At 44.2% G+C, this 14,391-nt stretch overlaps 1 protein-coding gene across 2 annotated transcripts in view; it reads left to right on the top strand.

The window, feature by feature from the left end:
* Positions 1-8,138, top strand: part of CARD11 (caspase recruitment domain family member 11) — a 53,644-nt gene extending 45,506 nt beyond the window's left edge. For both annotated transcript variants that reach the window (XM_072120819.1, XM_072120820.1), the window contains exons 21-24: positions 1,163-1,342; positions 2,382-2,506; positions 6,494-6,609; positions 7,029-8,138. In XM_072120819.1, the coding sequence (XP_071976920.1) occupies positions 1,163-1,342; positions 2,382-2,506; positions 6,494-6,609; positions 7,029-7,251 (644 nt within the window). In that variant the 3' untranslated portion in view covers positions 7,252-8,138. The remainder of the gene's footprint in view (positions 1-1,162; positions 1,343-2,381; positions 2,507-6,493; positions 6,610-7,028) is intronic.
* Positions 8,139-14,391: the final 6,253 nt, after the last annotated feature.

Here is a 14,391-nt window from a genome sequence, read left to right as displayed (position 1 = left end):
ACACAGGAACATGAATTACGGTGAAGGGGGCATTGTGAGGAGCGGAGAACTTGATTTCAGAGCCCAACTCTCCTTCTCCGTGACTTTATACAATTATAGATTTTCTGGATGCTGCCACCACACTAGGCCATGAAAGAAACATTAATTGGAAGGTCTTGGGCTACTTGATAACATACTGGTAGTGGTTTTATTAGATTTATTTTATACACATATACCATTTACCAGAGGAGTAACTTGAATCTCCTAGGCTACAAGGCGAAACCACCATAGTCCAAAGGAATTAAAATGTTGCTAAGCACAAAGGTCTTTGAGACCCCTCAGGCACCAGGGCCAAGTACAACTGCTAAATCTGCACCTCCCTTTAACAATAGTTCTGGGCTAACATAAAGTCTGTCTATAACTGCATTATTCATTCTCCTTTAGACAGACTAAAGGGGGTCATACACACTCAAAACATGTCAACCGAAATTCTTCCTGACTCTTTCATACATACATATACATGATTTGTTAATCCAAGCCTGCACTTTTTCTTTTTTACTGGCAGCAGCTCAGCTCAAAATCATTAGGACACTATGAAACACACATGATATATGCCTGTTTAGATGCTATGTGGGATGCATTATGCCTTCTCAAACAGTTTTTTGGCTTCTCCACTTTGGGCTTGTCAGGGAGCGGAGCAAAGAAGGCAGGTGAATGCCTGCCAAGCAAAAAACTCTGCCAGATCTACAGATCGGAAATAGCGGATTTTACACCCACATTAAGGCTGCATGCACACTGCCGTGAGCAGCGTGGCAGCGTGGGGAGAGGAGGAGGATGTGAGCGCAGCTCACCCCAGCCCCTCTCCATAGCGATGTATGGCCGCGGCGCCGTAATACGGGAAAAGATAGGACATGTCCTATCTTTTCCCGGGCTACGGAGCGGTACGGTGCCGCACGTGTGCTGCACCGTACCGCTCCCGTAGGGCGCCGCGAGCCCATAGTAGTGTATGGGGGACGTATATCGGCCGCATATACGTCGGCCGTATATAAGTCCTCCATACTGTAGTGTGAATGTAGCCTTACTAAGAGGACAGAGCCTCTGAGTAAATATGGACGCACAACCTCCAGTGGGGGAAATTTTAAGACTCTCTCTAATAATTGTCTCATTTGTAAAATCCCATTAGACTTGGAACAAGATAATGACATTACAAAAAGCCTGAACCTGGTACCTTACAGTTCTGTTCATAAAGTCCATGTGGAGAAGAGGAGACCGATTCTGTTTGCTCCTAACACACTGGCCAAAACTATTATTCAAAGACTGCTAAATTCTATCGGTGCTTTAGAGTTCAATATATGTAAGCCAGGTAAGTACACACATTATTTATTTATATATATCTATCCAGCTAAATCTTACTTAAAGAGGGCCTGTCACCTGTAAAAACGGCACTAGGACTTGCTTACGTGCTACAACAGATGCTGCAGTGTTACACTGCTACCATTATCGGAAACCTCTGATAATGCTAGCAAACACTGCCGTGCTGTACAATAGCAAACGCAAGACCTCGCTGTAAGTGGTCAGGCGTGTTCATGAGGGGGTGGTCCAAGGCAATGCTTCATCCCTGGACCGCCCCTCCAACTCCATAGGGCGGCCATGACTGACGAGCTTCATGCGCCAGTCACTGCCCCTATTCTCTCCCCCTCATGAATACGCCAAACCGCTCACAACACGGTCCGGCGGTTTCTATTGTACTACACTGCAGTTTTTGCTAGCGTTATTGGAGGTTTCCGATAATGCTAGCAGTGTAACACGGCTAGGACTGTTGTAGCACAAAAAAGTTTTACTAGTACTAGATATATCTAAGGTTTGGGCATACAATATGAGGCAGTAGGGGTTCAATGTACAAATCGTATGCTGCTGTGAAACAATATATCCCTGCCATGCCTATAGCTCTGTAAATATACATGGCACCTTATGTCCGACGATAATGCATTGTGCCACAATTGTGCCAAGATCATGCGCCCAATATCCTGCAGGTGTCGCTTCCCCGCTCAGGTCCGCCAGAATTCACCTTCTTCTTCCTGGTGCATGTAAGTGCTTGCAACACAATTTGAATGTTAAATCCTGTGCTCAGTCCAAATCAGTCGGATCGTCCAAAGGCCCCCCCCCCCCAGATTTCCGTCACATGAATGGCAAAATCTGTTCGTGCGACACAATCCCCAGTTAAATATCTGTCCCAGCGGCGCAAATCCCAAAAACGTTGGAAAATCCACCAAAAGTGCGATCCACGGACCCTTAGTAAATAAGCCCCAATGGGTCAATGGAATGTCATAGCTGGTAGGATAGGTATGTCACAAAAATATTTAATAGTCACTGAGATACCAACATTTGTCTTTTATTAACAGAATGTGGAACCAAAGACATTTTTCTGAAGAAGCAGAAAACTGAAACAATTCTCTACTCAAGAGAAAAGAACCCAAACTCATACGAGTGGATTACTCCGGCGAATATTGAGTCTGTTATTGCAAAGGTATGCTAAAATATATAAAGGAAAAAGAATTTCAGAGGGTTAAATAAAAAAGAAATTCAAAGACAGCACTGCGTCTAAGCTGATACAGAGGGGTGCAGCACCCACAGGTTCAGTTCTCTTGTTGGTATATAAAGAGAAAGACAGGCAGAGCTCCAAATGTCATTGTAAAGTTGAGGTGAAGTGTACAGGCGGTCCCCTACTTAAGAACACTCGACTTACATACGACCACTAGTTACAAACGGACCTCTGGATATTGGTAATTTATTGTACATTAGTCTTAGGCTACAATAAGCAGCTGTAACAGTTATCACAGGTGTCTGTAATAAAGCTTTATTGTTAATCTTGACTCTTATGACAACCCAACATTTTTAAAATCCAATTGTCACAGTGACCAAAAAAGTTCTGCCTGTTATTACAATGATAAAATATGCAGTTCCGACTTACATACAAATTCAACTTAAGAACAAACCTTGTATGTAACCCGGGGACTGCCTGTATTTCAAGTACAGCAATGTTTCCGTGTATTACACCTTTGTCAAGCAGCTGTATAAATGTATGTAAAATTAAGCTAATTGTCCTCTAGCCTTCTATTCCTATCTCAGATATGGCGGTAAAGAAGATCCAAAATTTTGGATGCTACTTACAAGCTAATAGGAAACCACTTCCAAAATATTCCTTCATATTTGATTAGAATGGATTGGCTAAAGCAGACAAACTTCTGTTTTTACGTAGTGTACATAGCTTCCCGGCGCCTCAGTCAGCGACTGTACATGACAGGGTGAGGCTGTTATTAAAAAGGCTGCATGTGGATGGCATATTACAAGGGGCATGTGGCTGGCATATTACAGGGGGCATGTGGCTGGCATATTACAGGGGGCATGTGGCTGGCATATTACAGGGGGCATGTGGCTGGCATATTACAGGGGGCATGTGGCTGGCATATTACAGGGGGCATGTGGCTGGCATATTACAGGGGGCATGTGGCTGGCATATTACAGGGGGCATGTGGCTGGCATATTACAGGGGGCATGTGGCTGGCATATTACAGGGGGCATGTGGCTGGAATATTACAGGAGGCATGTGGCTGGCATATTACAGGGGGCATGTGGCTGGCATATTACAGGGGGCATGTGGTTGGCATATTACAGGGGGCATGTGGCTGGCATATTACAGGGGGCATGTGGCTGGCATATTACAGGGGGCATGTAGCTGGCTTATAACAGGGGGCATGTGGCTGGCGTACAACAGGAGGCATGTGGCTGGCTTATCACAGGGGGCATGTGGCTGGCTTATTACAGGGGGCATGTGGCTGGCTTATTACAGGGGGCATGTGGCTGGCTTATTACAGGGGGCATGTGGCTGGCATATTACAGGGGGCATGTGGCTGGCATATTACAGGGGGCATGTGGCTGGCATATTACAGGGGGCATGTGGCTGGAATATTACAGGAGGCATGTGGCTGGCATATTACAGGGGGCATGTGGCTGGCATATTACAGGGGGCATGTGGCTGGCATATTACAGGGGGCATGTGGATGGCATATTACAAGGGGCATGTGGCTGGCATATTACAGGGGGCATGTGGCTGGCATATTACAGGGGGCATGTGGCTGGCATATTACAGGGGGCATGTGGCTGGCATATTACAGGGGGCATGTGGCTGGCATATTACAGGGGGCATGTGGCTGGCATATTACAGGGGGCATGTGGCTGGCATATTACAGGGGGCATGTGGCTGGAATATTACAGGAGGCATGTGGCTGGCATATTACAGGGGGCATGTGGCTGGCATATTACAGGGGGCATGTGGTTGGCATATTACAGGGGGCATGTGGCTGGCATATTACAGGGGGCATGTGGCTGGCATATTACAGGGGGCATGTAGCTGGCTTATAACAGGGGGCATGTGGCTGGCGTACAACAGGAGGCATGTGGCTGGCTTATCACAGGGGGCATGTGGCTGGCGTACAACAGGAGGCATGTGGCTGGCTTATTACAGGGGGCATGTGGCTGGCTTATTACAGGGGGCATGTGGCTGGCATATTACAGGGGGCATGTGGCTGGCATATTACAGGGGGCATGTGGCTGGCTTATTACAGGGGGCATGTGGCTGGCTTATTACAGGGGGCATGTGGCTGGCTTATAACAGGGGGCATGTGGCTGGCCTATTACAGGGGGGATGTGGCTGGCTTATTACAGGGGGCATGTGGCTGGTATATTACAGGGGGCATGTGGCTGGCATATTACAGGGGGCATGTGGCTGGCATATTACAGGGGGCATGTGGCTGGCTGATTACAGGGGGCATGTGGCTGGCTTATTACAGGGGGCATGTGGCTGGCATATTACAGGGGGCATGTGGCTGGCTTATTACAGGGGGCATGTGGCTGGCTTATTACAGGGGGCATGTGGCTGGCTTATTACAGGGGGGATGTGGCTGGCTTATTACAGGGGGCATGTGGCTGGCATATTACAGGGGGCATGTAGCTGGCATATTACAGGGGGCATGTGGCTGGCATATTACAGGGGGCATGTGGCTGGCATATTACAGGGGGCATGTGGCTGGCTTATTACAGGGGGCATGTGGCTGGCTTATAACAGGGGGCATGTGGCTGGCATATTACAGGGGGCATGTGGCTGGCATATTACAGGGGGCATGTGGCTGGCATATTACAGGGGGCATGTGGCTGGCATATTACAGGGGGCATGTGGCTGGCTTATTACAGGGGGCATGTGGCTGGCTTATAACAGGGGGCATGTGGCTGGCTTATTACAGGGGGGATGTGGCTGGCTTATTACAGGGGGCATGTGGCTGGCATATTACAAGAGGCATGTGGCTGGCTTATCACGGGGGGCATGTGGCTGGCTTATAACAGGGGACATGTGGCTGGCTTATTACAGGGGGCATGTGGCTGGCTTATTACAGGGGGCATGTGGCTGGCTTATAACAGGGGGCATGTGGCTGGCACATTACAGGGGGCATGTGGCTGGCTTATAACAGGGGGCATGTGGCTGGCTTATTACAGGGGGCATGTGGCTGGCATATTACAAGAGGCATGTGGCTGGCTTATCACGGGGGGCATGTGGCTGGCTTATAACAGGGGACATGTGGCTGGCTTATTACAGGGGGCATGTGGCTGGCTTATTACAGGGGGCATGTGGCTGGCTTATAACAGGGGGCATGTGGCTGGCACATTACAGGGGGCATGTGGCTGGCTTATAACAGGGGGCATGTGGCTGGCTTATTACAGGGGGCATGTGGCTGGCATATTACAGGGGGCATGTGGCTGGCAATATTACAGGTGGCATGTTCCAGCAACTATGTAGCGACTCCTGTAGCCCTCTCTATGCCTAGCAAGCAGCGATGTAGAGTAGCGCATGTGCAGATGAATGCAGCCTTCTCCGCGTGCCACAGCATGCTGACCGCGAAAGGGCGAGAATACCTCATGCAGTCAGTGAGAGTTGCTAAAAGCGGGCAGATCATCAATTGATGACATCTGCGGGGGTGGCACGGCAGGGGGTGCCGATATGCCGGGTGATGGGTGTTTTTAGAAATGTAAAAATGACACATGGAGGAGCGGTTTCTCAAGGGTAGGGGGTAAACCGCTCCTCTATAGCCAGTCCCAGGGGATGAACGGACTAGTCACTGACTAGACAAATGGTTTTACTGAAAAAAGATCTGTTACATATTAACTTACAATGCCATGTGAGCAGTGACTAGTCCATTCGTCCCCTGGGAGTGGCTATACAGGAGTGGTTTACTTCCCACCGTGGAAAAACCACTCCTCTGTAGCCACACCCAGGGGACAAATGGATTAGTTGCTGCTCATATGGCATTGTAAATGGGTCTCTTGGTGACAGGTTCCCTTTAATGTCTGCAGAAATAAAATAAAAACTTAGTCTAAAGGTTGCCTTAAAAATGTGTATTTACCCCTCACATGGCTTAATCATTACTACTTTGGTTGCTGTCATTATTATTTTCTTTTATAGAATGCATACTGTTTGCTTGATATTGGATTGCAGTGGACGAAAGACTTAATCAAAGCGAAATTGTACCCAATTATTCTTCTGATCAAAATGCCGGAGAAGAACATGAAAAAGTTCAGGTATTAAAAGACTTTGTTTATTTCTTCTATACTGTGGATATTATAGTGGGTACCTGGTATAGTATGTGGATACTTGGGGTTAATTTTTCCTGCTTCATTATAAAAAAACAAAAAAAAATCTAGACAGGAATGGATCCATCATGATCCATGATGGACAATCGTGAATTCTGATGGTTTATGACTAGGCTGGACAAAAAGTATTGCATACATTTACATGACTTTATGATCACAAGTGGTAATGTGGAAATATTTTTATTCTACCGCTTCGTCTTTAACATTCAACACTGTATCTATGTAAGATCTGGTTTTTCATAAAACCAGGTTTATGCTGTTCATGTAGAACAATTATTATAATTGGAAAATGTCAAAATTGATATCAGTAAGCTGTAAAATCTGAACATTATGCTCATCTACCACAGAAGGCTGTTGTCAAAGCAAGAAAATGAAGAAGAGTTCCTACGTACATGTCGTCAGAAAGAGAAGGAGTTGGAGTCCCTTCCTTGTCTCTATGTGACCATAGAGGCCGATGGGTGGAATACCATTGATGATTTAATTCGCGTTATCAAGGAAAGAATTGCTGAAGAGCAAAGGAAGACAATTTGGATAGAAGATCCTCTATTAAAGGAGAATAATTTCCTTTAATATAAAGATAAATAACTGATAATGTATATCCATGACTTCACCCCAGATGTGAAAACTTTCAAAAGACAAAACTTCCAAAGTTCTTTTGGTCCACAACATAGGTAATGCCAGGCACTACAATGTCACTGAAAAGCAAATGAATGTCTATATGTAATTCAGGTATTACCCATCTGTGACTGATCAGTGGCTCTGACACTGTGCTCATGGGGAATAGCAATCAGGATGAACAATACTATACCTCCTGCCTGAACTGATGAATGTAGCATGAAAGCATGGAAGAACCTAGAGCAGGATTATGAGAAGAAGGCTTCTACCTACAGACATCTTGTATCCCTATAGCCCCTTATAAATGTATAGGCATTTTAAAATGTTCAATCTTCTTTTCTTTTTTACATTTGTATACCTCAATGAGGTATCGGTTGTATATTTGGGGTATATGTAAGTTATGGTCTAAATTATTATATGCACAGGCATCTGCTAATGAATACAAAGGTATAGCACTTGGCGTCTAGGAGCTAAGACTAACCTTTCTTTACACAATAATAAATGACGGAGTGCAAATTTTGTACATTTGTATATCTGATACCGTTCTAGAATGTATATTGTTGTCTAAAAAATATGCATTTTAAGATATAGATGTATATAGGAAAATGATAAAATGTTGCAGAAAGTTTTTTTTTATGTAATAGAAAAGAAACAATATGACATGACGCAGAGTAACCAATATGGAGTTTGGTTGCTTATGTGAACCTGAAAATGAATTCACAATGCATCTTTTAACTAAACTGCTCAGGTAGAATTGGCCTGTTGCGGACTGGGTACATAGGATACCTCATTGAGTGCAATAGTGAAGGTTGGAAATATTTGTACCTTAATAAACAATAACAACCACCAATGCATTTTTATGGTTGAATATTTAAGAAACAGCCATCTCTTTCATCTTGAGTTGCAGACAACAGACTTTTTTATGTGCACAAATAATAATGATGTCCACATTATCCGTTATCCGTGTTACACTGTAAAACTCCTCAATGGAACGTTCTTTACATCTCCAGCTCGACCATAAGTGTTGGCAGGTAAGTGATATCTGTGTTCGCACTCCTATGACTGATGACACTTCAGGCCCAGCAGGGATTTTTAAAAACTGACCAGAGAGAAGCAATATGGTAATGCAAAGCCAAAAAAAAGTATGAACCTTTTATTTATTTATTTTTTATCTTCCCCCTGCTCTACCCTCTTTATTAAGGAAAAGATTTCCCATGCCATTTATCTTTACAGCTTTCTCAGGACTTAGAATTTTGATCTACATAAATATAAATGCATTATCGTTTTTTTAATGATTCATATATGTATCACAAATATGAAATAGGTACAGCCCATTGGATTTCACTAAAAGTGTTTTCCTGGCCATAAATATAAATTGCCTACCCAAAATGAAATCAGTGTGACACCTTCTTCAATGGAACCCATCCATTGTGAAATAGCTTTGCAGACTCACTGACGTAAATGGGAGCTGTTCTAGTTCAGGTCTGAATGGCCAACACACAATGGATGCTACCTGCCTCTGTCTACCTTGGACTAAAGTAGAATGTATGTAGAATGGCAAAGTATGTAAAGTAATAGGTTTACTTCACTGTTAGGTCACCTGTACACAAACATGTTCGGTTCATGGAAAGGGGACCGTATTGTGGTGGGATTCAATGGACCAAGCACAGTGCAGTGCAGAGGAGTCTTTGTATCATAGTGAAATATGTAGCAAGGAGTCCCTGCCGGCAGAACACAGCGCTGTGCTGTTACAGTCTTAGCATTGCTGAGCACTCCTTACATCATCATAATTCAATATGATTCAAGGACTCCAATTCCCTGCTCATTCCATGGGATCCCATTTCCATGTGTGCAGGTGCCTTAGAGATAACCATGAATCTATGAGGAGAATAAGGAACATTCAATACTGATGCACTTTCTTATAGCATCTGTTACAATTAACATGCATAAATGCAAGGTCCTTTCCAACATGGTTCCATCCGGTAGTAGAAAAAGAAGCCAAGCCATTTGTACATATGTATAACAGAGTGCAGTGAGACAGCGTCGGCCAACTGTGCATTCAGAAAACCTGATGTTAGATGATTCATCTAAGGCCACATATCACCATTCTGCATGTATACCATACATTTTTAACAAATCTGCCAGTAACTGATGTGTGTAATACAACAAGTTTGAAGTGCTAATTTATTGAATTATTTTCCTGTCTGTTTATATAAGAACCTGCCCCTGACAATTGTGGAAGCAACTTAATGTTGTTACCAAGTAAAAAAAGTTGTGGCTTTTCAAGTCTAATGTCAGAGTTCCTTTAAGGCAGTGGTGGTGAACATATGGCACGGGTACCAGAGGTGGTACATCTCCCCAACACAGAGTTCACTAAATAGGACAGGAGGGGATCTAGAATAATGATCCAAATTTCCGCCCTAACTTTCAATGGTATTGGTGTCCGGAGGATGAAGATATTGTTGGAAGTTGTTGGAAGAGTAGGGAACAATAAGTTACTGTATAAATCATCATGTTGGCACTTTATGATACATTAGTGGGTTTTAAGTTGCAATTTGGGCATTCTGTCTCTAAAAGGTTTGCCATCACTGCTTTAGGGTATGCTCCTGAGCCTGAAAAGCTGTAGCAGGGAAGGGGGGTGAGTGTTGGATGTCAACTGTCAGGACACCCCATGACTTGCATCAGTTTTTATCTCTTCCTGGCTTTAGGCATTTCTGAGGCATTCTTCTCTGTGTGCTTTTTCACACCTGTTTACAAAATTGGAGCGCTTGTCCTATTTTTTTTTATGACAATAGAAGTTTATGGATCCGCAAAAAAAATTCAGAATTTGTGTGCAGTCAGTTTTCTTTTCACTGTTGCTGGAAATGCAGGTGTTTTGTCTTCTAATCATTGTATACAGGGCCGACGCTGTTAAGCAGCAATTCGTATCCGGCAGGATGCTGGGCTGCATCTCTGCACTTTGCAGCTGCAGGCAGGACGGAAGCGCTAGACTTGAGCGGAGGACTAAGACTCACATTTACTAGTCCATGGGGGGGTTAGGGGGATTCGTATAATGCATTGGGGGGTGAGGAGGGGCTGGATCTAATTAATCGATGGGGGTTAGGAGACTGTATATAATTAATCTCCACCGCTACATGAATTTACTGCAAAGGGGCCCAGTGAGGCTCTATCGCCCAAGGGCCTACTGATTTCTTCTCAGACTCATAGGCTTCTTTTGTCAGTAAAAAATATGCCATCCATCAGTCGAAAAGCACATAGAAGAATGCTTCAGTATAGAATCAGTGAAAATCAGTGAAAATCACTGAAGCCAGGAAGAGAAAAAAAAGCATATGTGTGATTAAGCCTTTAAGCCAGGGGGTCGGGAACGTCTGGCTCGCGAGCCAGATGTGGCTCTTTCGAAGACCGCATCTGGCTTGCAGACAGGGTGGGCGATTCAGGACAGGTGCAATAGATATGCAGAGCGACGCAGGTGGCGGCTGATGACATCTTGGCGCCTGTGTCTCTGCGCTGAGCCGCAAGAAGACGGAGCCGTGAGAAGGCGGGAGCCGTGAGAACATGGAGCTGGGAGAAGACGTGGTGTGGGAGCAGAACTGCATGTAAGTATAAGTTCTATTATTTTTTTTGGCAATGTATGTATTAAACCGGGGAAGGGGTGGCCTGTGGGATCTGGATACTTTTTTTTTTTTTTTTCCTACTGGGGGATCTGTATCCTTTTTCTTACTGGGAGGACTAGGGGATCTGGATACTCAATGTACTGGGGAATCGGAGTACTCTTTATACTGGGAGGACTGGGGGATCTGGATACTCTTTATACTGGATACTCTTTATACTGGGAGGACTGGGGAATCGGAGTACTCTTTATACAGGGAGGACTGGGGGATCTGGATACTCTTTATACTGGGAGGACTGGGGGATCTGGATACTCTTTATACTGGATACTCTTTATACTGGGAGGACTGGGGAATCGGAGTACTCTTTTTACTGGGAGGACTGGGGGATCTGGATACTCTTTATACTGGGAGAATTGGGGATCTGTATACTCTTTATACTGGATACTCTTTATAGTGGGAGGATTGGGGTATCTGGATACTCTTTATACTGGGAGGACTTTGGGATCTGGATACTCTTTATACTGGATACTCTTTATGCTGGGAGGAGTGGGGGATCTGGGCACTCTATACTGGATACTCTTTATAGTGGGAGGATTGGGGTATCTGGATACTCTTTATAGTGGGAGGCTCTGTATATAGTTATGATTGATGGGGAATTCTATATAGTTGTACATAATATAAACTGGCAGGTGGCTCTAATAGGCTGTAAATAAATTAACTGTGAGGGGGGCTTCTGAATATAATAAAACCAGGGTGGGGGTATTTATATATGGGCCAAAATTTATCAAGCAGGCCTGCTCTTTTTATCAGCGTCTTTTTATCAATAGGAGCTCAGCGGAGGCAAAATTTCCCAATGTAATAGGTATGGGAATGGGGACACCACCTATAGTTGCTGAATGGGGAACCTACTGGTTGTACTGGGTAGCCATACAGCTAACACCATATCCACCCAGTGGGCCATGCTGGGGTGTAGAGAGTGACCCTAACAGCTGAACACGGCCAGTGCCAACATCAGACAAATTCGAGCCTAAAAGAACACAGCTCTTCTAGAGGTCTACTGAAGCTCTGTAGCACAAGGACCCAAAGAAACCTGGAGCCGGCCCTCCTTACAGACAAATCCACAAATCTAAATCTAAGAAATAATGGGGGTCATTTACTAAGGGCCCGAATCGCTTACAACGCTGAGAGATAGGGACGCATGGGAGGAGCCGTCCACATCGTGGACCGGAAGCTCCCTGTGTGCGGCTTCCGTGCCCCTGTAAACAAACAGGGGCACGGATCGAAGGGACCGCGGCGCAGGACAACGGTGGCGCCGGAGGTGGTAAGTCCATGTTTATTATGTTTAACTAGCCCTCCCCAGCCCGGACATAAAAAAAATTTAAACCCGGATAACCCCTTTAATGTTATTATTTGCATGATGAAAAATTATACATTTTTCCAATATACTTTCTATATCAATTTCTAGATCTCTGCTTGCTGTAATTCTATACAAAAGCTTCTATGATTACTTCCAGTGGACAGAAATCTGACCATGGTCACACAGGTGCGCGGCTCGTTATATCACAGAGAGTAATCACAGCTGTGTGATATAACTAGCCGTGCACCTGTGTGACCATGGTCAGATTTCTGTCCACATAGAGGCGTTCTATAGAATGACAGCAAGCAGAGATCTAGAAATCCATGAGGAATTGATACAGAAAGTATATTGGAAAAAGTTATAACTTTTCATTATAGAAAGAATGGCATTTATTTGCTGAAATGGGAATACCTATTTTCACAGCAAATGACTCTGCTCAACATCTTGATATTCAGCAGCTAGCAGGCTTCACATCTAATCTTCTGCAGACATTCAAAGCACGCTTTGGAGAATTTCGTGAGCATACTCGTCCTTTTAAGTTCATCACCCATCCACAGGAGTGTGCACTGGACAGCGCTGACCTGCGTTACATCCCCGGTGTCTCTGTCAGAGATTCTGAACTACAAGTTGCTGACCTGAAGGCCTCAGACATGTGGGTGAATAAGTTTAATTCAATTGATGAAGATTTGGAAAAAATTGCAAGACAGCAAGCAGAGTTAGCGAGCAAACACAAGTGGAGAGAAATGAAACAACTTCAACATTCGGACCAGGGAATTACCATTGTTTTGGTCCAGTTGTGGCTTAGTACAGCAGGGGGGATAGTCCTTACTGTACTAATGACTGCTGTAGCGATTGTTCTGTCAGTGGCCCTTTAAACATATTGTACGCCTCTAAGAATTATATTTTAAAATATGTGGCGCTTATGGCTCTTCCAGCCAAAAAGGTTCCTGACCCCTGCTTTAAGCCATGATTATCCTGTGCTGAATGGTGGGTGGTAGGACTTAAAGGGATTGTCCACTTTCAGGAAATAATTGATATTGATTGTGTAATGAAAAGTTATGCAATTTTCCAATATACTTTCTGTATCAATTCGTAATGGTTTTCTAGATCTCTGCTTGCTGTCCTTCTATAGAAAGTGTCTATGTTTATTTCCAGTGGATAGAAATCTGTACATGGTCATGTGATGGACATGCAGGGGCACAAGCCGTTATTATCACAGAGCCGTGTGATACTAATGGGTCCTTCACTTGTGTGACATCACATGACAATCCAGTGGAAATAAACATAGATAATTACAAATTTTTTAAATAGGAACCGTAAATCTGTAGAAATAATTAACATGCTGCAGACTCTGACCCTCCAGTATATGGACTGGATTTGTGTAAACCCTGTTCAGTACTCTCCTATAGGATACAGTGAAGGAAATCATTATTTGATCCCTGGCTGAATTTGTAAGTTTGCCCCCTGACAAAGAGATGAACAGTCTATATATTTTTTACAGTTAGGTTAATTTCCCCCAATGTTTCCACCTCTATGCTTGACAGTGGACCCAGTGTTCTTTGGGTCATAGGCAGCATTGCTCTTCCTGCGAGTTCCGGTGAGTTGAGTTAATGCCAAACAGTTCAAATTTTTGACTCATCTGACCACAGAATCTTCTCCCAATCACTCACAGAATTATCCAGGTGTTCATTGGCAAACTACAGAGGGGCAGCACATGTGCCTTCTTGAGCAGGGAGACCTTGAGGGCACTGTAGGATTTTAAACCATTAAAGTGTAATGTGTTACCAATAGTTTTCCTAGTGACTGTCATCTCAGCTGCATTGAGATCATTAACAAGTTCTCACCATGTAAGGGGGGTTTCACATTGGGGTTTTTTTCACATCAGTTTGGCTTATGGACACACATAGATTGGTTTTCTCTTTTTGGCTTCAGTGATTTTTCACTGGTACCCGACCCATTCTTTTTCAATTGTTCACACTTCATTTTTTCGCACTGATTCAATGTTGTCTTTGAACACAAAAAGAGCAGGTTCTAACTGTGAAAAAGGCCATTGAAAAGAATGGTTCAGTGAGGCATCAGTGAAAAATCAATCTGTATGTGTCCATAAACCAAAATGGGTTCAGTGAA

The sequence above is a fragment of the Engystomops pustulosus genome, chromosome 8 (genome assembly GCF_040894005.1).
Source record: "Engystomops pustulosus chromosome 8, aEngPut4.maternal, whole genome shotgun sequence".
In the NCBI taxonomy this organism is placed as follows: domain Eukaryota; kingdom Metazoa; phylum Chordata; class Amphibia; order Anura; family Leptodactylidae; genus Engystomops; species Engystomops pustulosus.
Note: the sequence above shows the minus strand (reverse complement) of the source record. Positions and strands in the feature narration are given on the sequence as shown.